At 42.8% G+C, this 25,098-nt stretch overlaps 1 protein-coding gene across 4 annotated transcripts in view; it reads right to left on the minus strand.

Annotated features, from left to right (window-relative positions):
* Positions 1–25,098, minus strand: part of Not1 (CCR4-NOT transcription complex subunit 1) — a 116,081-nt gene that overhangs the window by 30,444 nt on the left and 60,539 nt on the right. For all 4 annotated transcript variants that reach the window (XM_089579803.1, XM_089579802.1, XM_089579804.1 and 1 more), the window contains exons 20-33: positions 23,564–23,642; positions 23,277–23,492; positions 12,741–12,884; positions 12,504–12,683; positions 12,209–12,325; positions 12,007–12,117; positions 11,571–11,918; positions 9,848–10,003; positions 7,738–7,878; positions 5,395–5,550; positions 774–920; positions 594–698; positions 347–463; positions 28–237 (exon numbers count right to left, since the gene is read on the minus strand). In XM_089579803.1, the coding sequence (XP_089435929.1) occupies positions 28–237; positions 347–463; positions 594–698; positions 774–920; positions 5,395–5,550; positions 7,738–7,878; positions 9,848–10,003; positions 11,571–11,918; positions 12,007–12,117; positions 12,209–12,325; positions 12,504–12,683; positions 12,741–12,884; positions 23,277–23,492; positions 23,564–23,642 (2,227 nt within the window). The remainder of the gene's footprint in view (positions 1–27; positions 238–346; positions 464–593; positions 699–773; positions 921–5,394; positions 5,551–7,737; positions 7,879–9,847; positions 10,004–11,570; positions 11,919–12,006; positions 12,118–12,208; positions 12,326–12,503; positions 12,684–12,740; positions 12,885–23,276; positions 23,493–23,563; positions 23,643–25,098) is intronic.

Raw genomic sequence — 25,098 nt, forward strand, 5'->3', positions numbered from 1 at the left:
ACTGCACCGAAAAGTGATGCGACACACCTTCTGGAGGAGAGCCATGGCTGTAACAGCTTCTCTAGAGTTGCGTGCCATCAGTACAGCCTCATGCAGCACATGCAGAGCTGCAACTTGTGGGTTTGAGGGTACAACTGTGCCCAAAAGACCATGGACTTGCTGCTCCAGCTCGGAAACAATCTTGTCATACAGGTGCGTCATGTCATCAACATTACTTGCAAAGCCACTCTGTCGCACCTAGGAAAATACAACATCTCAACATTTGCACAAAGAAGAAAAGCAGAATACATAGCTTCAGAGACATTAATCGTCTCCAAGGAATGAAAAAAAAAAAAAAAAGACTAACCGCAGGTTTTGGGAGAAACAAAGAAGGCTGGTCCCTTTCAGAAATCGGTTGAAAACCTGGAATGTTCCGGGCAAATTCCTCATACACAGCCATCTGCTGTGGAGTCACACAACCAACCTGCACACACATGAATAAAAAAAAAAATGCTAAGAACAGTAAGAAGAACAATGTGTCAACTTAGCTCTAAAATTTATTCTTCATGGGGCAATTGAACAGGAGGAGCACAGTACTGCTCTGAAATCCTTGCCTTGAGCCGAATTTGCTCGGGCATCCGTTCTGCTTGGTACGTCAGGACAACAGGATCACAGTAACGCCGGCCTTCACTGCGAGCACTCTTGCGAAAGTCGTATTCCTAGAAACAAAAAATTGCAGATATAAGTGCACTGCACTACAACAAACCTGTTTATGAATGGCAAAAGATACATGCCTGGCTAAGCTTCTTGTCAATTTCAGGAATGGCCTTTTCAATGGCAGTCTTCTGTATAAAACAGCAGGCGAGCTCCACATTTTCTTGAGCCACCACTGTAGTTGCCTGCTCCAGGAGCTCCTTCTGAGGAAGGGTGGCTCCTTGAAGCTACACAATCAGAGAAAAAAGGAAGTTGGGTCAGTATTAAACATAGCAATGCCATTATACACTACATACAATGAAGGTTATCAAGAAACAAATACAGCCACCAGCCAACTTTTCAGAATCCTATAATTTAAACTTGCAGAGTATTCTGGACATTGTTGAAGGACTACTGTGCCCCTCAATGCAATGTGTACGACTTTACAGAAGAAAAGTTTGTATTCCTAAGAGGCAGCTTCAATAGCCTATAACTCAAGTCCTATGATATATGATAGGCAGGATAATAATCTTACCCTTACTGCATTCCTTGATGCGAAGAGAAACCAATCCACACCAACACAAGAGTTGTGTATGCAAAACTTTTCGAAAATTTGTTGGCTAAATATGCTGGTAACACAACAAAGAATACAAGCAAAACAAAACTAAGTTGCTGCACTGAGCCAGAAGTTCATTACAAAAAATTAAAATATACAAAATGTTGTACATGTTCTTAGCCACCATTTCTGTGATGTTGAGATGAGTACATAATACACCGCACTTTCCGTGGCCTTCCAAGTATGACTGCTGAGCCGCTAGAGAATGCAGTTGCGCGAGGACATGAAGTGGAGGTAGATACAAGATATGCTGCACATTACGCTTGTTACGAGTTCTGTTCTTTTTTTACAGCAGAGCTTGCAGTTCCTCCTTTCCTATATTTTTTTTTCTCGGTGGGTAGCGAATGGGTTCTATGGGTGAAAAAAAGGGTGTGGCCTTCCTCGGCATTATCATAATGCAAAATCTGCTCGAGCATTTGGTAAAACATCTTGGGAGTATGTTGCGAAGACCCTAAAGCACCAAATAAAACCACTCTCATCATTTACAAATCGAGCACACTACACAAAATACGGCCTGAACGTTGAAAGAAACACACGTGGGCTGGTGCCCCAGACCTCTCAGACGAAGTCTCTAGATCAAAACTGAAATCCGACCATTCTAAGCGGTTGACTAACTCACCACTTTTGCTCTAAAAAAAAGAAAAAGAAAGACAGCATAGAAACCAACGAAAGTGCTCAGTGTAGCCTTTTGACTTTGAGGAGCGCGTGGCAAAACGGACGCCCTGATCGGGACCGGCAGGACTATCAGTTTCATTTTTCAGGTCACCTCCTCGCATTAGAAAAGGACAAACCAAAAATTGAAACCAAGAGATGGTGTTATAGAAGCAAACTAAATGGCGCAGCTTATCCAGGAGCACACTTTAAATTTTTTGCGGCAGGTTCAAAACATTGGTCACATATGAACAATGGCCTGTGGTGCGGTAAAGAAAGAGTTAACAAGCTCTTCATAAAAAATTGAGTAAGTGCTGAAAAAACTGTTTTACATGAAATTAAATGACATTTAGAATCAGCACACAAAAATACATGTTCCCTGACGATTTTATAACTGACTTTAACAAATTTTATAAGACTCTCTTCACCCCTTAATTTTCGTTTTTCAGTTCCCACAAAGTCCTTACCAAGTCTGAAAAACTGGCCAGTGTCTGTACAGTCACACCAATGAACTGTTCAAATGCTGCAATTTTGGACATGCTTAATTTTCAGATTTTTGCATGGATTCATTGCACATCTCAAAGTCAATGTACAACTGTAATTGAAATTTCAAACATAGTGCAACTGCTCTCCAGTTCTGTTTGTTTGCCACACCAACTGTAACTGGCATATAACTACTGCTTTCATTTGAGTAAAAAATGTGAATAACAAAGTACTGCTGCTTTTGACATCTACTATGATATCTAAACACCACTTTGCCTAAGGATTAAAGATGATGCCAGCAGATTGGTTTGGTTTTACCGGGTTTAATGCTCCCAAGCAAATTACGCTATGAGGGCTCCACACAATTTTGACCACCTGAGGTTCTTTAACATGCACTGATATCACACAGTACCCGGGTCTCTAGCATTCACCTTCGTCAAAATGCAGCAGTCGCGGTAAGCAGGACACCACTGATGCGAACTGTGACAAAAACCTGAAAGAACCTGTGCCCACATGCTCCGTGTGCTCAGCATGGTTTGTCTACATTGCATGTAGATATAGAAGGCCGCGGTCTGAGCTGTTCGTTCGAAGTCCATCGATAACATTGAAAAATGTGCTTTCTTCGAGGCAATGGAGATGTACAAACATAATAAATTCACAACTATTTCGCTCTGTAATCTGCGTGCAGCAAGCGGCTATCATAGAAATACATTCTTTTTCCATCTCAACGTGTTTGATGCTATTAAATTCATTGCTCCTTTTAAATAGAATTCCATGTTATGTCGAACTCATAGGTTTTTTTTTTTTTTTTGCGAGTTCAATATACAGTAAAAGCTCGTTAATTCGACACTGACGGGACCGCGAAAAATTGTCAAATTATCCGAATGTCGAATTATCGAATGAACAACAAAAAACATTGTTCGCCGCAACAGGACGTATACCATTATTTGGCAAGGAAATCTGTAATCACCGTCTGCTTTTTCGAGCGAATTTGAGTGACTACGATAGCTCTAACAGCTGCCGGGTGCTCGGCGGCACACGCGCCGTCAGGGATTTGTTCACAGAAGTCCTCCCGCACAGACAAGGCTCCTGCGGCTTCTTTCACCAAGGCTTCTGCGGCTTCTTTCACCGTGCACTTCGGCATTTGGGACAACTGCTCACAATCGTAAATCGTCGTCTTGTCAGCGCCTGTCACTTCAATTATTTCATCCTCGGTCAGCTGACAGGACACAAAGGCGTAGCGCGCAGGCCCTGCGCGCTACCCACCCGAAAGCAGCGCGGGGAGCGGGGAGGAGGTGGGGAGGAGGTGAAGCAAGCGCGGCTCCCCGCTTATCTGTTTTTTCAGCCAGGGTCCCCGGGGAAGGGGAAGGCATTGTTGCTGGGACGCGCGTCTTATCTTTTCTCTTTATCTTTCCTCTGATCTTTTAACTCTCCTCTATCTGCACATGGCAGCGGTGGTGGCTCCGCTGAGCCAGTAGGCAATCCCTTGCATTTTCCTTTCACCCTTCTCTCAGTCGCAACAAAACAGCAACAACAAGCAGCGCAGTAAACACGCTGACAAAGCGCGCATTTACCAAAAAAGGCGCTGTAAATAACCGGGATCGTAGCGACTACTGCGACAGAACAAAGCACAAAAAAAAAAGACGCCAGCCGCTTCGGCTGCCACTAACTCGCTTCCTCGGATGGATGGATGGATGGATGGATGGATGGATGGATGATAATATGACCATACAGATGGCCTATCACTATCAGCGGTACAGTAGCGCCGCTCATGGCAGTGTTTTTTCTTTTCGGTCTCGGCACACCGGCTTGGCGGGCTGCGGAGTGAAGTCGAATTAACCGACGCACGGCAAAATTTGTTCGAATTAACGAGAGTTTCGCCCCATAGACTCCTATGTATAATTGTAGGGACCTCGCGCGCGCGCCGAATTATCCGATTTTTCGAATTAATGGGGGTCGAATTAACGAGCTTTCACTGTATGCAGGTTCAACTGTAGCTGCTGCTACAACAAGAGCACAGGCAGGTTGTATGGTCACGATAATGACCCATCAACCAAATTTTAGTTGCAATGATTTCTAACTTTGCACTACACCTCTGTGCATGTCCTCCAATGTTCCAAGTGGTCAGCAAAGTTGTCCTCTGACTTACTACAATCTGCGTGATAGTGAGTAATGCCTGATAGTGTTCCAAAGGAGGTACAACAGAAGTGCCAGGTTTTCCAGAATGTTAAGGGGGAGCAACACGGGTCTTAGAGGTAAAAAAAATTGTCAAAAAATCGATTTTTTGAAAATGCTATTTTCGAAATGTGCTGTTTATTCCTCACCAGTCTGCAAATTTTGATGCTTCTAGGATCAGTACTTTTCCCGCAGTACCAATTTATACCGTCGATGTCGACTGAATCTGATCCGAAATTGACATCAAAATGGCACTTTTTCCGTGGCGCGCAGCTCCTATTCTATGCATACTATTAGGGCCATCTTGGTCTCGTTTGAGAGAGTGGCCTTTCCTCTTCAATTTTTCACCTCCAATGTCTCCGTCTGCTCAGTGGTTCGAGAGAAAAAGAAGCACCAAAAAAAAGATCAGACGCGCAACCTCATTTGTTACTCAGGGCACGTGACGCGTGTGCGCTAGTGGATTGGCTGAATTTGTCTTCGTCGTCTGCAAGACGCGTGCGGCCACTGCACACCCGAGTGACATTTTGTTTTGTGTTTACGCCGACGCTGTGCACGATGAATCGCAGGTCGGCAAAATTTCGCGCCACACAACTGCCAGGCTGAGTGAATGCTGCAACAGCACTGCACTGGCGTCAGTGAGTCTCAGAGGAGTAAATATCCTAAGCTGTAGGCAAAGGGGCACTGACTACATCAAATATGTGGTATAATTTGCATTGCAAATTTTGAGACCAAAAAATCTGCAAATTAACCCCAATTTTGAATACACTGTTTTCAGCTATTACGGTATATGCACTTACCCTCAAAGCAGTGTGAAAGGCAGCTTTAAGGTTGTTACTGATGGTCATTAACATAGGATCACGGCAGGTAATCATGGCCATGCCAGCTGTCAGGCTTCGCACCATGTGGTGGGCTGCTGCACGCAATCGGGACTCCTCAGGATCTAATGCAAAGTCCTGCAAAATGTATAAGCAAAGCAAGAGTGCACTTCATGAAGGTCATGCCTAGACACAAGACGAACTTGCTTAGGGTGTTTCCATCACACTAAAAACACCTCATAATGCTCCACAGTTCTTTCATCACTTCCCAGTCAAGGGTGCTTTTCAAAAGCCGAGTCTCAAACATAGCACAGACCAAAAACGATTGCTCTTACAGGTGATACAGTTGAACCTCACTATATCTTCTCATAGGACAAAAAAAAAAAAAGAAAAAAAAAAGATTGTAGCCTATATCAAACTGTTCCAAAATATTCGGAACAAATGCACGTAAACTTTGATTTACGTTAATAGGACTCTGTATGACCCGATGTGTGGTACAAAACTTCTAGCCCAAGTTACTTTCATCCGCCCAGTCTTACATTCAGTAACACAGCCCGGTTCCATTTCTCTAGAGAAAACTTTTGAATATCTGAAATGGCACAAAGAAAAGCCGTGTGATCATGCAGTCGGGTGGGTACTTGAGCTGCACAGAACATGGGATAGCTGTGACAGTCCAGCTTGCGGTGCACATTTCCAGGAGCAGCCACACAGAAGTGGCCAAGGAGGGTAATGTGGAAAGGCCAGCACACTCTTAATTTAATTTCTTTGCTTAGCATGTTTTCAGGAGAAGAATCAATGCAATCAAATTACTCAACTCTGCAGGCCTTGACATGCTGTCCAGTTGAGCAAAATTACATTGTCGATTATTTTCGTACTGACTAATTAACAACTTGTGCAAGATATTTAAAAATTTTGTTCACAATCACTCATGGAGAACTCAACACAAGCATGCACTCACAATTGATATTTTGTTACAATAATACTTTACGGTACTCATATTTTCTGCAAGTAGTCTGAGGTTAGGACCAATTGCACCCATTGATTACGCAGCCAACAGTTGACAAATTTATCGAATTTGCTGAGAAATCTGTTGTTTGTTTCGGCCTAACTTGATTTGTTCATAGTATGCTCTACTACATTATAGTATTTCTCTTTGGTACATTTGAAAGATACAAGTCCAGTTCCTTTGTTTCCTTCAATTGCTTTCTTTGTTGTCATTTGTTAAGGCTCAAAACTGAAGCCAAAGATATTGTACTCAAGTATATATTTTTGTGCCACACTTATAGAATTCCCAAAAGGGATTGAGAGTATTCTCAAATGAGTACAGTATTTTCCAGTCTATAAGTTGTAGCCTAACAGTATTCTGTGGTGTGACTATCTAGACAAAAGTCAAGTCATGGAAAAGGTGACTAAATGTAGTAGCTTTCAGTCTGGTGGACCCATTTTTCACTCTACACCACTACGATACAGAGAAGCCTGCCTAACTGGCATCTGGTCTACTGCGACGGCCCGCCAGCAGTGTTGTGCAGGAAAGCCAGCCTAACTGATTTTTGGAGCTCTGTCTTTGACAGCCTTCGGAATCACTGCCAACGTCTTCCAAACAGCACCAAAGGTTTAAAAAAAAAAAAAATCTTTCTCTGCCCTCTAAAAACAGCCCCCTGAGTTGCTGTCTTTTTACTGGCTGCATTGTGCTGCTCTTGCATAAGTTTCTAAACACATTTTTCATCACGAAGTCTGGTTTCTTCAAACTATATTAAGATTCTCGACTTATTCACTACTATAATGAGGTTCAACTACATTTGTTTGGAACTGCTGAGACACAGGGGCACTTGACAAGATCTGTGGACCAATATCCTGTGCACTTTGTTATGTTTACCGAGTAAAAAATACTACCAGGTTCTAATCCACCTCCACTGCCTGTATTACAAAAAAAAACAAGTTTATGTCTTAAAGGCAACTGCAACATCATGTGCCCAGTTCCAAGACGACAGCCTAAATATATACATACCACATACTGGATTCAGTTTGGAATAAAGTAAGTCCTTAAGTGCACTGTCATTACGCCAAGTTTCAAAACAAGCAAAGTACCAAAATTTTCAGTGTATCATGCACTGTAAAAATTTAAGCCTCCTATAAAAAAAAAGTATAATAGGTATAGATGGTACAAAAAAAAACACACAAAACAAAAATGTTGGCACTGAACTTCTTATATGACCCATACCTGCAGATCTAGTTAATGAAGTGCACTTTGTGGAGCAAAATAACGTAAAATTATTTGCTGCACTTTCACAAACAATAACCTGCAAAACAAAAGTAAGAACACACCTTTCGTACAATCTGGTCACATGTTGTAAGTGCGATCTTGAGAGAACGTTCTACCACTGGCATAATCCATTCCTGGATTGCCCGATCTATAGCTGTGCGCACATACTGCTTCAGGTGAGGGTGTCCCTGAAAGAGTGGAAGCTGAAAAGAAAATGTTGTGGTATATTGCACATTGCACATTACCTGAAGGATATAGTAAAACCTCACCAATTCACAGTCACTGGCACCACAAAAAATGGTCTATTAAAAGAGCAAAGCAAAAAATTTCTGGGGAACACGCTACCATTAATGGACAAACTTGTGACTACAACATATTGCTGCGTAAAAGTCAACCCCCCAATTTGTAGCCCTTGCTGGCCAAAAAAAGCTGACTTCAAGTACAAGTCTTCATACTTTCCCTTGCACCCCCCCCCCCCCCCCCCCCCCACCCCCTCCCCCTCCACTGTGTTTCATCCCGTCACTGCATTTTGTTTTGTAGTTTCACGCAGGACTGCATCGCACGGCGCGTGCAACTGAGAGCAAGGACAGCAGTCTGAAGCCAATGAAGATGAAAAACTAAAAGCAGCGCTCCAGCCTGCGTTCACAGCCACATGCAGCGGCCCAACTGACTAGCAGCAAACCAAACTGATAACAGACCTGTGCTTTTGGATTCCAGCGTGACGCACACCTTGGAGATTATCAGAAGTTTGCTCTCATGCTATCTACGGTTTGTCCGAGGAAGCGACCACTGACACAAATGAGCCCAGTAAACAGCGACCAATTAGAATTTTCTTCAGCGGAGCCTACATGCATATATATTTGCAACTTTTTTTTTTGACGCATAGTCATGTGTCCTGCCAGGAACAGGCATCCGCACAGGGCACATAGTACCTGCCGCTCATCCAAATTAACCTTGGACCCAACAAATAGGTCGGCTTCATATACAGGTTCACCCTCAAATGGGGTGGTAGTTATTATGAGGAAAGGTTGACTTATACGCAATGGTAATTAAAGTAATAAAAGGTACCCGTAACCTAATCCCCTAGCCATGGCACAATGCAAGCACACAGTCAACCCATCATCGGCAAGCAGCAAGAATTGTTGCGCCGGTATCCGGTGAAACCGGTATCCGCGGCTGTGTTAGTAAAGCCAACCGTGCCATACACTAGTTTTGGGGCTGGGAGTACTGGGGCAGGAACGATTGGCATATCAAGCATTGATATCGCTTTGTGGTGCTGCCTCCTAGCTCTGAGGGGCCGTTGCTTCAGAGGTTCACGGCAAAATCAGGACCGGGCAGTCCCGCGCAACACCACAATCTTCTAATTAACCCTCGAATGGTTTTTGCCGTACATGTATAGCAGTGGATTTCCGTCCAAAAGGGTTTTTGCCGTACGGGAACGGTGCCAACATTCCGTTTAAAATTTCGCTTTCTACTGAAAATGTATGCTCGTGGGGAGGTGCTGCCACCTTCCAGGACCTACAAGAAGTGTTAGAAAATTGCTTATGATAACTGCAGAGATTTTAGAGCAGTGATGCAGAAATTTAATGCATCTTTCTACAAAATGAATCTGGTGGCTTGGTTCTGAATGACTTAGAGTGCATTAGTAAGAAAAGTAATACGGAGGTCACGAATACCACTAGCATAACGCATTTAGGATGAATAGAGGTTCAAGGTAAAAACAAGCCTAATTACATTTTACAAGCAAGTCCACCTTATATTTATGAACAACTGCTCTCATAAGGTTTGGAAAAAAACTTGGAAATATTACTAACAATTTCGGTGATGCACTCGTTGTACTGCAAGATATCACCATAAACAATAAGCGCTAAGTTGAGTCATTAATGTTCAGCTGATTTTTGCCATATTTTTAAAGAAAACTAAGATGGCACCTGAACTGCTTAGGATAAAATAGAATTCAGTGTAAAAAAAGACTGCCAAATGGCAGTCCACACTACATCCAAAAAGTCACATATATATCACAATCTAAATATTTACTGTATTTGGTGTTCTTATCTGCATTTTATAATAAGCAAAACAAAGTTTCATTAAAACCTCATTAAACAGTGATAAACCCTGGCAACAATGTTCGCAAGTTCTCGGCTTTTATAATAGCAAGCCAAGCACCCTCACCTGGCTGTTGATCTGTATGTGTTGAGCCAAGTTGGTCATAGAAAGCACATTGATATCATGGTAAGAAAACTGCGGTTGGGGAAAAGCAGCCATTGATGTTCCAGTCACGCCCATTGAAGAAGAAACCTCCTCAGTCTGTGGCTGCGCCAGTCCCACCTGCAGGAATTGCAATATACGTGCATATATATGAAGTTTGAGCACATGACAACAGCAGACATGACGAGGTATCACAGGATTCTGTTTTATTGGAAGAACGAAAAATTGACAAAGGTGCAACATCAATATGGAATGAAGACAAAGATAAAGCCTGGAAATATTATTTCAGTGATCCGCAATTTACTTCTGCCCCTCTAATAGACTCCTCACCTAACTGGCCTCAATTACATAGGCGCTGTTCTATATGCGCTGTCGCTTTGATGTCCGGCTATGCTGAGTGAGGCACTGCCAGCTACTCGAGCATGAATATCAATTACATAGCAACATACATACAACATAAATAGCATACATACATACATACATATATAGCAACATACAATTACATAAAACAACTGAAAATAACACCACAAGTTCTATGACAAGTTCAGCTGTCAATGGCAACAAACCGACATTGTTCCCTCACAAAGCGACAAAATGACACTGTGCAGACTTTCCAACAAGAGCACACACAGAATGTAGCAAACCTCTCCTATGGTGAGGCTTTTCATTTTCTTGCCTTTCATGCGGCGGCATCCCAACAAATCAAGAACAAGAGTTGCTGCTTCACACAAAACAAACTGAAGACGAGCATGCGTTACTACACTGGGCTTGAATAGGCAGTTTCTCGTGCAGGCCGCTAAGTGCCGAAGAATGATCTGGAGCTACGTAAAGGGTAACTTTTCACTCTTATTACTAGTACAGAAACTCTTGTTATGTGCAAGTAAATACTGAATGGTTCGGTTTATCAGGGTTTAACGTCCCAAAGCGACTCCAACTATGAGGGACACCATAGTGAAGGGCTCCGGAAATTTCGACCACCTGGGGTTCTTTAATGGGCACTGACATCGCACAGTACACGAGCCTCTAGAATTTCGCCTCCATTGAAATTCAGCCGCCGCAGCCGGGATCGAACCCGAGTCTTTTGGGTCAGCAGTCGAGCGCCATAACCACTGAGCCACCGCGGTGGGGTTAAATACTGAATTACTTAGCAGCCAAAACAACAAATATTATTGTCCAAGTCAGCCTGCTTTCCTCTCAATCCCCACCATATATGCCAATGAGAATTTTGGAGACAATGAGGGAGGGGGCGGGAGGGCTGCATGCAACGCGAGGAGTCCAAAGGTCGTATTTGTCTATTTAAAGAGAGACGTTCAACAAAACTTATCTCACTTCATTAACTTTCTGCAGTATGTTTTCCAAACAATTTTTCTAAAGTGGTGGCGCTTGATCAATAGGAGTTTTTAGACTGTCAAGGTTATGTCATAAGTCCCAGCAGCCTCTGCTGGGACTTATGCAAATTAGGTGCGCTAGCACTTTGGTTTTCATATTGGTTTCAGTGGAGGGCACACAACAGCGATACCCATGGTGGGCAGTTTGCTCACAGCTCAGTGGGCCTGTAATGACGTCACAAGGTCATGTGACCTAGGTGAGCACACAGAAGAACCACACAGATATAACACCAAAGCGGCTGAGTGGAAGCTTTAGTTCCAATGCACTACAATGGCAAGACGCACGCAGGCAGGCTTACCTGTGCCACAGGCACTCCAGGGCCCGCTGCCGCTGCCACAACCCCTGCAGGACCCTGGGATGCCAAGGGTGGTGGGGCAACAGAAGGTGCTGCAGCGGGAGCCACCACGGAAGGGGGCAGTGGGGGGCTTTCCACTTTATGCCTAGGCGACAGTTGTGGGTCTAGCCGTTTGCGACGCTCCTGATCTTTCAGGACCAAGCCGGGCTTCAGATCATTGATGTCTAGGTTCAGGGTCTTGCATAAAACCTCAATCTCAAACTTCAAGTTCAATTTCAACTCTGGTTCTCGGTGCAACTCTGACAGTACATCTAGAATTCCCATGGTCCAAGGATTTGGAGGCTTGAAAACCTGGTGAAAACATTACACGAGAGCATAGTTTAGGAGCCACCCAGGGGAAGGAAGAAAAAAACAAACAAAAAAGACAGCTCTAACATACCCTGCTCTTTGCACATGATTCCAGAACTTTCGCAATAAAAGGTACTACATAAAGCAGTTCCTGCTGCCCTTTGTGGTACGCCTCGACCAGCAGGGACTTGACATCCATGTCCTGAAGAGTACAATATAAATGGGTCCATGAAGTTTCCATGCTGTGTTTAAGAAAAAAAAAATGGTGCACCAGAAATTAATGCAACACTTACAACTTGTAGTACAGGCTTGTTCTTTGCCATGGTCAACATCCCTAGCCAATGACCAAGGCTTTTCAGCAAAGATCGGTCAGAAAAGTTGGCAAGAGCCTTATCACTAGTCAAAAGGACCTGTAAATAACAAAGCAGTATGTTAGGAACCAGCCACCAAACCATACATAGAAAAGCTTCATGCACAACACTGAGCAATTAAATTAGCAAACACACTAAGCAATCCTTTGAAAATTGGATGTAGCACTATTAGGAAGACCACAGACAGAGGATGACACAACAAAAAAAACAAACTTACTTTTATGTTGCGAAAAGTCTCTCGCAGCACAAGTTTAGAGAGCTCCCCAATCTTGAGGGTGTCCAGAAAGTTGGCATACAGAGTATGGAAGTTAGGTTCAATGGACGCCCGCTTCATCACCATGTACTGGGCAAACCATGGCCAAAACTCTTCTTTCACCACCTCTTTGAACTCCTCAGTCTGCGAACATAAAAAGACACTTAAGGCGCCACTGTTAAATGCAAGCCCTCCACTTACCTTCTGGGGAAGGTTCATCTGGGAAAGGTTGTTGATGATAAAGGCCACCTTGTCTTGAACAGCTTCTGGTGGTATCACGAGCTTGTCATCCTTTTCTGTCGCTCCCAACAAAGTGTCTATGTTTGTGGGATTTGCAATAGATGGCTGCGCAAAACACAGTTCAGGAGAGAAAATCATATCAGGTGAATGCAAACTCTGTGGCCCTTTTTTTCTTTCACAGTCCCAACATTACTTTATGCTAAGCAATACACTTAAAGGGCCCCTGACCATGTTTGAGCATTTTAAATAAAGAAGTGCAGTACATAGATCCAAGTGGTTACGGTCACCTCTGAAAAATATTGGAGACATGTGCACCCTGAAAAGTGGTAAAAATGAAAATCGAAGCCAATTCACGTTCTCTAGCAACGAACGCCAATTTCCCCGTCCACTCCAGTAATCCAAAGTGCACCTGTCGCTGAAAAAAACTAAAGTATTTCACATGGTTTGGTTTGGCTTATGGGGGTTTACTGTCCCAAAGCAACTCAGGCTATGAGGGATGCCGTAGTGAAGGCCGCCAGAAATATTGAACAGTATTTCACTTGGTCCATCACACAGACTGATGGGTGACTGGCAGATGTAACATAGAATGAGGCACTTTCCACGAAGCCTTAGTGTCTGCTCACTGCACCCATGTCTTCTCATTACACAAACACACAAGCATGCATATGCACAATCATGCACACAATTAAATGCACACGTATATGTGAGCACACACACAAGCATTGGTGTTTCTCTTCCATGCCCATGCCTGTTTCTGCATTATCTGTGCACTCTACCACATTTGTTATCTGCCTTGTTCCCACTATGCACGCACTAACTCCATTTAGAAAACCTGCGCTGCCCAGGTGGCACTGCCCGTGGGCCACAACCAAGCGTGGGAAATTACAGGGACAATGGCTGACAACTACCCAGGTGTAACAAATTTTTAACGGGACGGTGGTCAGGGGCCCTTTAAGACAAAGTATGCCCTTCACAAGCAACTAACCGTATCCCGTCTCTCATTCGGAAGGTGCTCCCTTGAGCAGTACTTGTTAACAAGCCCCTGAATGTCACATAATGCTGGAAGTGGCGGTGCTTCGGGACATGCAGCCGGCAGGAATTCGGCACCTTCACTTATATCAATCTGTGCTGCGAAATGCTGAGCAGTGCCGTGAAGTGCATTAGTGCATGAGTAATATAACCAACCCCTGGGCAGGACAGCATGCTTGTTTCCATGCAGGGAAGGACGAAAAAGGTTTGCTTATCACGCTTTATCTAGCCTTTGTTTCTCATTTTTATGCATCCTTATGCTGAAGTACTGACACAAAATTTCAGTTATATGAGCAGGTAAGCTCATTAAAAAAAAAAAAAAATGTGTGAAAAAAGACTTCAAGTAAAGACTTGGACATTAGCACAATAAATATTACAAAATACGCTGTGAAAGGTCAAAAAGCTTTAGCAAGGAATCAGTGTCTGATATCATCCTGCTCCTGGCATAGCAGGTGTCCAGTGAAAGTTGCCAAGCCAGGGCACCAGTGAATGCAGTCAGCCCGTGGCAATGCAGTGAGCACTGCTATCCAGTAGTTATGGCTTTAACGGTGGTGGGAATAGACATGACTGTTTCAAAGCGGGCAGTGTAGCAAGCGAAAAGCCACATACCTTCCAGTGCATCATTTGTAATAAACTAAACTCATGAGCACTTAACTGCTAGAAAAACGAATACACAGCATGAAAAGAATTTCAGCTGGAGTTATAGCTAGCATAATTTATTATTATTTACAGCAACTGAAAGACAATTGCATCCATTTAGTCTCTTCCTCTACAGTGAATATTGTTTGGTTGTTAAAACAGTCACTTAGGTTTTCCAGCTGTGTATATATATCTGGACAGACGTCCTTCCTCGACAGCTTTCTATGGGTGATAGCATCTAATTTAACCCTCCTTAACTCGAACTCGCACACAGTTGAGCCCACTCATAACGGCCGCAATTATAGCCAATGCTCACTTATTATGAACAATAGTGGATCTACAGTGAAAAAAAAAGGGGGGTTATGGCACTGCGTCCCAGGTAAAACTAACAAGTGTGGCCATACCATTCAGATATATTGAATGAGGAGGTGCCATATACTTGCTCCTGCAGCCAAAAAACGTGCTTTCCGCCAGCGGGGAGGCCGAAGAGCATCTCCCAGCTCCTCACATCCCACCCCAAAGAAAGCGTCAACCCCCGAAAAACAATAAAAAAAGGTGGCATTGACATTACAGTTAACCGCCGGCCAAGCACGTTCCGACAGGCTACAAGGTCAATCGTTGCGTGCTTGTGTACAAGCTGGACGAAGCGGCTAAAGTGGAAGCAGAAGCGTGGTCAGCGCGAGCCAGACGCAGTGTTGAAAGGGAATCTACTGCACACGGCCAGTGATCAACCAATGACAGCGATTTGAGAAGATCCGCTTGGGCAGGCGAGTGAAGCCTACCCAAATGGATCTCCACCTTCTGCACTGCTACCCCATGCAGGCAGCACACAGACAGCAGACTTGCGTTCCACAAACACAAACACTGCGGTAGCTTCGTCGCTGCATCTTTACAGCTTTGTCGAGGATCGAAGTTGAGCATACTGACTTACCACAAGCCGCTATGAATGCCTCGATGGCTAATGCATTTTTCGCGCCCCAAAAGCAACTCGTCTGCAGCAAGAGTCTCAGCCAGAAGCAATGACCACACTGGAGAGGTTACAAAGTGGTTTGGTAGGGTCTGCTTTGAAGAAATAGACGTGCACAACACACTTTTTAAATAAATAAATGCCAATTTGTGCGATTTTTCTATATTTTGCCTGTAATAGGAAAAGTCCACTTACTACAGACTCAGGATACAACAAACGCTACCCGGGTCATAGTCAGGTTCGTTATAAGTGGGCTTGACTGTATTTCTAAATACTGGTTAGGTCAAAAGTTTTTTTTTTTTTTATGTCATGTAGTAGGCGCAGCGTGTTAGCCACTCTTTATCTCAAAATGCAGTCACGATGGAATGCGAATATCTGAAAACCTAGCCAGTGAAAGCGTGCACCCTTTGTTGGTTGATGTTCTGCACCGCACTGTACTTTGTGCGATTTTGGTGCCTTTAAGTGCCCAACAGCCATCTGCAATGGTCGAACAGGAGTTTGCCTATCACTAATGAGTGAACAGAAAAACATTAATGGCTCTATTTCACCAAAGTATCGGTGCGAGCACAATCTGTAAATGGGCATTTTGGCCTGGAATCTTTTGCAATAGTACCTTGTATCTGATGACATCAACACGAAAATTTGCCGCAATATTTGATATAAAAAAAATCATTGGTCCCACAATTGAGCTAGTTTTAGCCCCATGAATGCAACTACAATAACCTGCATGAAGGCAATAACACATTTACAGCTGAAAAGCTTTGTGTCAGTAAACTTACAAGGTGCTGCTATACTGTGACAGACCGAAGGCACACGAAGTGCACCTCCCTTTATACACAAACACCGAAAAGGAGTGTGGCAGGCAAAACCTACAGGCAAGGATTTTACTGAGCAAAAATGAGAAAGCCAAACAAGTAGCTCAAAAGTGAGCTGTCATGCCCAGGGATGTTTACAGCAGAGCAGAAAAGATCATATACATACAGAAAACCAAAAGCACGAGCAATGGCAGAAGAACAAAGCATATAGCCAGATAGCAGAAGTAAACCTTTTCTAAAACAGTGTGAAAAAGATGAATACAGTAAGCACTATGAATGAGCAAGAAACTTGCAAACTGCAAGTGCGACTGGGGGCGGGGGTTGTGCCAATTGGCGCCAACTTTCTTTTTGGCCAGCAAGGGCTACAACCTGAGCGGTCGACTTTTACGTCGCAGTATGCGGTAATCAGAATTCTTTCAGTACAGGTAGTGCATTCCCACAACAAAATTTTTTGCCTGAGTCCATTTTTCTGCTGCGGTCGATTAATTCAAATATTTTTCGCAGTCCCAATGACTTCATATTACCGAGGTTTTACTGTATATGCGATGACACTAAGTGGACATTTTTTCCCCCGCCCCATTGATGGCTTTGTGCAATGAACTCTTATTACTCACACACCCCACATCACAAGAACTGCTTCAAGTAACTAAGTGTCTTAAAAAGTGGCTTGTTACTTCTCAGAAATTTTCCAAGGTTGAGGTTGAGCCAATCAACTTACTAGGCTGAACACTGCCATCACTAGCATAGAGGAAAATGTGTGTGTGTGTTGAGCAGAATTTTATGGAACATAAGCAGCTAAGGCTACCATACACCAAACAGGGTTAAAAAAGCCCATTGTATTAAATGAACTATAACTGGTGAAATCTATAGTCTGAGACCTTTGCTTTTTTTAAGAACTTAAAAATGTGGGACAGATCATTAAGTGCATTTTCACCTAAGAGTAGCATTGGGTGAGAAGGGATGTGGCAGTTACAGAAAACAATTTTTCTCCCGAGTTTAAGCTTTAAGCATTAGAATAGAATGTGGTTTAGTGTCAGCTCATCTAAATATCTTTCACAATGAGGTTTGTCTTGTTTCATGATTAAGAAATTATGTGTCAGGTGTGCATGTCCCATTCAAAGAGATAAGATTACTTCAACGAAACGTTCCTGGTGTCTCCATGACTTCCATTATTCCAAGATTGGCTTTTACAAAGTAGTTTGTTCAGATCAATACCGCACTCCCTCTGCCATTGTTCTTCAATTTACGATGTATTAACTTAATACAGTTTTTATGACGTATGTTCACATTCTTGATTGCACTGCTCCGAGCTCATATAGCACAGCAGTCTGCTTTCTCATTATCTATGCCGACGTGGCTCAGGACCCAGCACAGACTTGCAATAGGTACTAGTGCCATGACCTTTTCTATGTTGTGTGTGCTGCTTCCTACTAAGGGTTCACTGCGTTTCTTGACTGTAGTGCTGTGAGTAGGCTCAGGGAATCGGTATAGATTCTGCAGTTTTTGATGTTCTTTACTATTCTGCTCACAGCCATACACATTGCATAACATTTGGTAGTAAACATACACACTTAATTTGGCAGTAATTTTCCTATTTCCCCTGTACTACTGCACTTCCAGCGTGCATTAGCAGAGCAGAAAAGCATGTGGCAAGTTACCACAGGTACATAATGATTATGAGATTTCCAAATCCTTGTTTTAGGTAGAATCTGTATATCTGACACACTCAAAAGCTAATATATTGATCCCGATGAATTTTTTTCTGCAGGTCTGTGAAAGTTTTGTTCATATCAGAAGTTTTAAACAAGGACCCCTTATGAATTTTTGCTCGTAATGGTTCAAAGAAAAAAGAATAAATAAGGGATATGCAAAATTCAGCAAGTGCGCGTTCCCACATAACTATGTTTCCAAGGGCAAGATGGTCAACTTCTGTATAAAAAAAAAAAACGAAGGCTACAGGAGAGGCGCAAAGGGTGTGGATAGAACGGGTGAAACGTATTTTGGAAGAATAAAAAAAAAAAAAAAGCTCGTCTTTCTTGCTTGCTTCAGCTGAAAACGCATTGTCAGCCATCTTGTCTTGGAAAACATGTGGGAAAGCGCAATTGCAGAATTTTGCATATCCCCCATTGGCTTGAAACTAGTGTCCTTGCATACTCTTTGATGTGCTCACCTTTATCACACTATTTTGTAACACTAACAGGCAAAAAAAAAAAAACAGCTAGAAGAATGCAAACAAACATTTAGCCATGCAAATGACACCTAGAAGGTGCAGGACAGAAAAAGAACATTGTTACATTAAGCACTATTTTCTGTGCTCATCAACAAAAATTGGCCAGGAACATAAACATGCTTGTTTTCTCCAAATGAACAAAAGCTATAAGCACCACAGTATGCTGGAATTAAGCTCACAGTTTATGTAGCTTGTGCATACACTAAGCAGACTTTAGCCTTCTGGTCAAAGCTCATTTGTCATTGCCACAACCATACTACAGGGTCATTACATCCCAAAACTGCATGAGTGCCAAAACACCTATCGCAAAATTTTTTAAACAGTACACCATTTTGGCAAGATTGAAAAACAGCCATAATATCACTGAGACTGGATGGTACTTGATGCAGAAGTAATCTAAAAATGCTGTCAAATATAGTAATCTAAAAATGCTGTCAAAGAATATTTGGCCCCAGCCTTCGATAGCTATGCACTTCTAGTTATCACTTTGTGAAAAGGTCTTTAATGTTTGCTTGTCCACCACTTTGCAAATGCCCATGCTTAGCCACTCTTTAATGGAATGCCCGTTTCCGGGCCACTCATTCGTAACCAGACAAAAAGAAAGTGAATTAACTGAACGCACTAATTAAGTAATAATCCAGAGAAAACACTGTCTGAACTGAGTGGTTCTGAACTGAAATAAGCAGGATATAGTAACAGACTACCGACTGAAGGATGCTCTGACAAGAGGTAGTTATACACAATCAAAGTTTTAACCTTCACAGCAATACTTTTTTTTGAGCTAGTTGGTTGTAGCATGACATGTTTACGCAAAAGGCGTAATGGCGCTAAAAAACAGCTGCACAGTTGCAAGCTCGATATTTTTAGTGACAATTTGCATTTCAGATCGATGCCAATCCAAACAGTCACTAAAAATCTCTATTCATATTACTTCATTCACCTATATTACTTAAACATTAAATCTGATATTCACAAGAAGAATGAACCTGCTAGTGTGGACAATAGGAGAAAATTCTGCATTTCTGCTCATACTTCCAGCTTTGATGTGACCATAAGGACAGTATGGGAAATGAGGTGTGAAAAAATAAGGTGGAACGGATCTGAAATGGTTGTAAGTACCTAGAGGAATAAGGATGTAATGTGGAAAAAAAAAAAAGATTTATAAGGACATGTACTTCAGCCAAATTAAATTGACTGCCTTTGGGTGCTTTCATTTCTTATACTACAAACAGCAGATTTATGATAAAAAAAAAGGCCAGTAATGACACAATCCTTATATACTCAGTACAGAGAGCTGCCGAAGGAAAAAATGCATTACAACCACTCTGTTTCCTATTTAATGTGTCTATGCTAAAGACCAATTATTTTTAAACAATACATCTTGTCTGAAGCACTGTTTCTTGCTGCATTTCACTATAGTCAGATACAACTCAAGTCTGCAGTGTACGTGTGTATGTCCTCTCATATCCAGGGCCACCAAACAGATTTCCTCCGTGACGAAAAGTAGAAAGAGTAGCAGAAAGTTGTTAATGTTTTCCTCATTACCCAAACAAGACGCTAATCATTAGACGTAATTATACACTCAAGAATAATTGCTTGCCCGATATAGTCAACAGTAAAAAGCTCCTACTGTTCACTGTTGTGACAATTCATCAGAGTAATACAAGATGCTGCAGACCATAGCCCACTGTTACCAACTGCAGTTTCTTTTTTTTTTTTTAAGTTGCATCCCGCTACAGCATTAGTGCATGCAAACAAAAGTCAACAATCAGACTGTCCCTACTCTTCTCTCTATAACAAAGCTAAGTTCAGAAAGTCCACATTGAGAAAAGGTAGTCTTAACAAGGTTTACATAACATCTCATCGGCTAATCCTTAAAAATGGAGGGATGCAAAGATGCCGCCAGAAAAGAATGGGCTTTGCATGAGATCAATAGTGAGTGGCTTTCTCGCCAATGCTAACAGTAGCAACAAAACTCTCTACGACAAACAATGAGCAGTGTGCACATCTTATGACCGAAAACAAAAGACTACCCTATCAGAAGTGCTTCTGCCTGACCCTGCAATGAAAATTCTTCTGCACTACTCTTACCTCTCCTACTTTTATTTTTCAGCAAATAAACTGTGTGATGCAGCTTTGAAGCAGTGACCAACAGACCCCAAGTTGGATATTAGGCATGTCTTAAAGGTGACAGGCACGAAAGCCACAAGGGTGCTGACTTGGTTGTGGATGCAGCAAACCTTATGGTTGATGAGCCACTATAATGACCCGGTGACATGCAAAACTAAAAAAGGAGAATAGGGATGCAGCCAACCTCCACCTTGAGCCCCTGCAATGACCATGCAAATATTGAGATATGGTGTGAGTGTTGTGAGAATGCACAGTCAGCACAAAACTTTGTTGCTTAGCCTAACTCCCATATCCCTTACAAGCCACTTCAAAATGCACACTACACTCAAGCAATAGCAGCAGCAGCAGCCCATCCATTCCATACTGCATGTACTGAAGATTCAAAAAAACAATGCCATTAACAATGCAAATAAAGTTGAGTTACCCAACTATTAATGAAAAAGAAAAAAAGGAGCACTGACATGTACATCAGAAACACAGCCACAAAGCTATTGCAGTGACTCCTGCACAGTAGAACCTCATTAGAACCTCCTGCACAGTAGAACCTCACTAACCAGTAATATGCGATAACCAGGAGCAACAAATTTGCCTAAAAACATACCCAACAAAAAACTGTAGTGTAGCAATTACTCAAAAGTCCATTTCTGCCCTTGGGACAAAAGTGGTCCCTTCATCTGCCAATGCAAGAGCCTTGTGAAGACAACACCAGCACTGCATATAGGTCAGGTTCAGAGCTAGCCTGCCCAAGATAACGCAAACGTTAGTGCAGACAGCAAGAAAGGAACTAGCCTTAAACTTACTTGCCAACTCGCTGACCGGTTTTCAAGCACTGCATCTAGCACGAATTGCATCACAGCCAAGCTGCTTCAGATGAGGTATTAGCATCACTCGCTGAAATCATTGGCAGTCCTCAAAGCACAAAACAAAACCACGTTTACTGCATGGACCTCATTTCAAATACTGAAATGAACACTGTATACAAAAGCAGTGTGCTGTGCAAGGTTCTAAGTCCAATTTGCAAGTATTTTATGCTTGAATTGCTCGCATCATAATTCAGAGGAGGCAATAAATAATTTTTAAGGGCTCCTTGGCTTGCCAATAATAAGCCACGATATCTGCAACGATACTTGGTACTAATAGTCAATGTGAGTGTGCTTGGGTGCAAGCCATGCCTTATACAGTTTCTACAATAATAAGGTGCACAACAGCGAACAGCGAACAATAAACAGAAAAACACTATGCGAATACACGCAACCTGATTAGCTTAGGCAGCATGTTGGACTTGGTTATGCACAACGTAACTATGCCAGGGCTGACAGCTGTTGCTGTATCACTTCTCATGGAGGCTTCTTGCCAGTGCTACAGGAGTTGTAGCCCTTTTGCTTCCATACATCTTTACGCTCTATGACATTGCCATTATAAAAATCACCGGCATAATCACTATTCTGTCTGGTGACATGCTAGGTGGACAGCACATCATGATGGCAGCCAAACTGATAATTTTGAGCCTGAACGCAAAAAATGGTGAAAATGTCGTGCATCATAAGCTCAGTACATGCTAAGGCACTACGGCTTGCCTATACATTAGGTTCAGTGGGCCAACAGTCGGGGATTAGTTACGAAAACATTTAAACTAAACATTCTTTAAATGGAAACAGACAAGGTTCCATTGTACCAAAAATGTATTAAATAAACAGAAAATAACCCCCTGTTACTAAGCACATACATTTAGCAGATGGAGGAAGACATTCACACAGCAAGCTTTCATACAAAACAAAAACAGTGGACGCACATGTGAAAATGACAATGACATGTGACAATGTAGCAAGCGATGCCTGAGCAATGACAATGTAGCCTGGGAGAAATCACGAAGTGTACAGTGCTCTGTCCAACCATAGTATTGAAGACTTAAACACAAGCACAGCACACCTGGCTAATTCCACAAGGTCAGTACACCACTGCATTGTTAAGCAGAGGTGCTATGCTTTAAAACAAGCGTGATTAGCATTAGACAGCACCACAGACTAGAAAACATACTGTATGGATGTACTTAGGAAAACCACAAGCTGTGCTATGAAGTACCCCTCTTAAGTGATAAAATCTTACTGAAATTTCCAAAGACAAAACAGACTAGCATGTGATAACGTGATATAAAGTGGTTGGTTGGTTTATGGGGTTTAACGTCCCAAAGCCACCGTAGTGAAGGGCTCCGGAAATTTCGACCACCTGGGGTTCTTTAACGTGCACTGACATCGCACAGTACACGGGCCTCTAGAATTTTGCCTCCATCAAAATTCGACCGCCGCAGCCAGGATCGAACCTGCGTCCTTCGAGTCAGCAGCCGAGCACCATAACCACTGAGCCACCGCGGCTTCTAATACCTGAGGCATGCAATGCAGAACAAAATGCCTACTTTTTAACAAGGGCATTAACATCAAGTTAAACAGTACATCCACAATTCACGCTCTTGTGCTTTTTTCCTTTAGCATGGGTTACTGATGCAATGGTGCTAAGAACAGTTCCTGAAATGACCGCCACATTGAAATGTTTTACTCAGCTAATGCATAAATATAAAAACTCTGTCCACAGGCATGCAAACGGATGCTAGAAAGTACAGAGAAAGCAGCTTTAGCTGAACATAACTGTGCATATTTTCAGGTACATATTAGCTTCTTGCCAACACTCACCTTGCCTCCAACACTGGTGGGTTTGGCGACAACTCCCGCTGTAGGTGCCAGGCCTGCACTGGATGTGGGCACAGTTGCAGGTGCAGTGCGTACTGCTGAATTCTGGGGCGCTGCAGCTGGGTTCAGTCCCTGGGCCAGCATGGCAAGATTACCTGGCAAAGTTTGGCCCTGAGGTCGATTCAAGGGCTCTTGCGACCTTGCACCGCAGTCGACATACTGCAAGAGCGTATCATAAGCAAGGAATGCAGAACTTGCAGCATATGAAACAAAGGAAAGCTATGAATTACCTCTCTCAAGTGCTCAGGAAAGTCTTTGAAATGTGGAATAGATGCCAAGTGCTGGCAATACTGTGGGTAGTCTTTCAATCTGCACCACAGGAAAGAATATATATATATACATTCACCACATTCCACAGGTTCAATCCATGCCACCATGACTGCATTTCAGTGCTGGCAAAATGCAAAAATGATGCATCTCTTCTGCAGTCCTGCAATACAGCATCTCTCACAACCAGAATGAATCTCGTCAAAAGGTACCAAGGAGCACTGCATGCCTTGACTTGTGCGCTTTCCCAGTTAAGCTGCATGCAAAAAAGAGCATGCAGGCACAAAGTCCTTGGAAAAATGCCCAAGTTCGATAAAGATAAACCCAGATATATCGAACTCAGAGGGGGATGATGAAATAGTTCCGAAACACTAACAACAAGATTAAAAAAAAAAAATCCAGTTAAGTGGATAAGCTTATCAGTAACCTAGGAGCACCCATACATTGCACCAATACATTGCAACCACGCCAGTCATGCGCTTCTTGCACTGTGCCGCCTACTGGTGTGCTGGCAGCGCACAGCTTGGCAGGTGTTTCTAGGCATAACCTGCTTTGCATCAAAGCCTCAGTGGGCAGTGTTTTGAAATTAGTTCCTGCCTATCATAAGATGTCTTATCCTGTTACCAGAACACTATACATAAAATAATCCCAATCAAACTAAGGTGCAGTTTGTTTCCGCAATGCCTTTGGCAGTGAAGCATCCCAGGCAAGGATCACCACTAGAGCTTAGTTAGGCTGGCATTCCCACATGAAGGGGATGCAGCATTGAAAATGAGTACAAGAGACCAGAAGCCAACCTCAAGCATAGCCCACGTTCACCTTAACACAGTTTCATAGTGCTAGTGCTGCTATCAGGTGCCCGAAGTCGCGCAGCCGACCCATCTTCACAGGCAAAAAATGATTGAAGAGTGCTTTAAAGAGAAGCACTACTTGTAGGGGTGTAGCATGCCATTCAATATATCGAATGTTCAGCTTAACACAAGGTCAATAATCACGACCACAATTAGGTGCAATGTTTTAGCACTGTTGCTCAAGGGAATTTTCTGACTGGTTAACATAGTCAATAATCTGATATACAGTTCAACCACTTTATACATAACAGCACACATCGGGGAGCAGTTTTTGTCACTCAGAGCATGTTGCACTAATCTATTAGGAGCGAACATGCCTGTTTAATTTTGTGCGCATCACATCTGGTGTGCCAAGAACGTTCATGCCATCCAATACACTACAGCTCAACCTGTTGGCAAACTTTTATGCACTGATTCACTGCAGAAAACTGCATTTAGCCCCCTGCAGCTTCAAGTTGGAAAAATGACGAAATATTTCAATGGACTGAGTTCCAAGCAAGACAAGTGAAGTACTGGAATTGCCAAGTGTACTCACTGATCACGCATTGTAAAAATTTAAGCCTTCTTTCAAATGTTATTCCATACAGCGAACTATGTTAGCAAACTTAATTATAATAAAAGGAGCTCCATGTTGGCTCCCCTCTTCC

The sequence above is a fragment of the Amblyomma mixtum genome, chromosome 3 (assembly GCF_055824585.1).
Source record: "Amblyomma mixtum isolate Tamu chromosome 3, ASM5582458v1, whole genome shotgun sequence".
Classification (NCBI taxonomy): Eukaryota; Metazoa; Arthropoda; class Arachnida; order Ixodida; family Ixodidae; genus Amblyomma; species Amblyomma mixtum.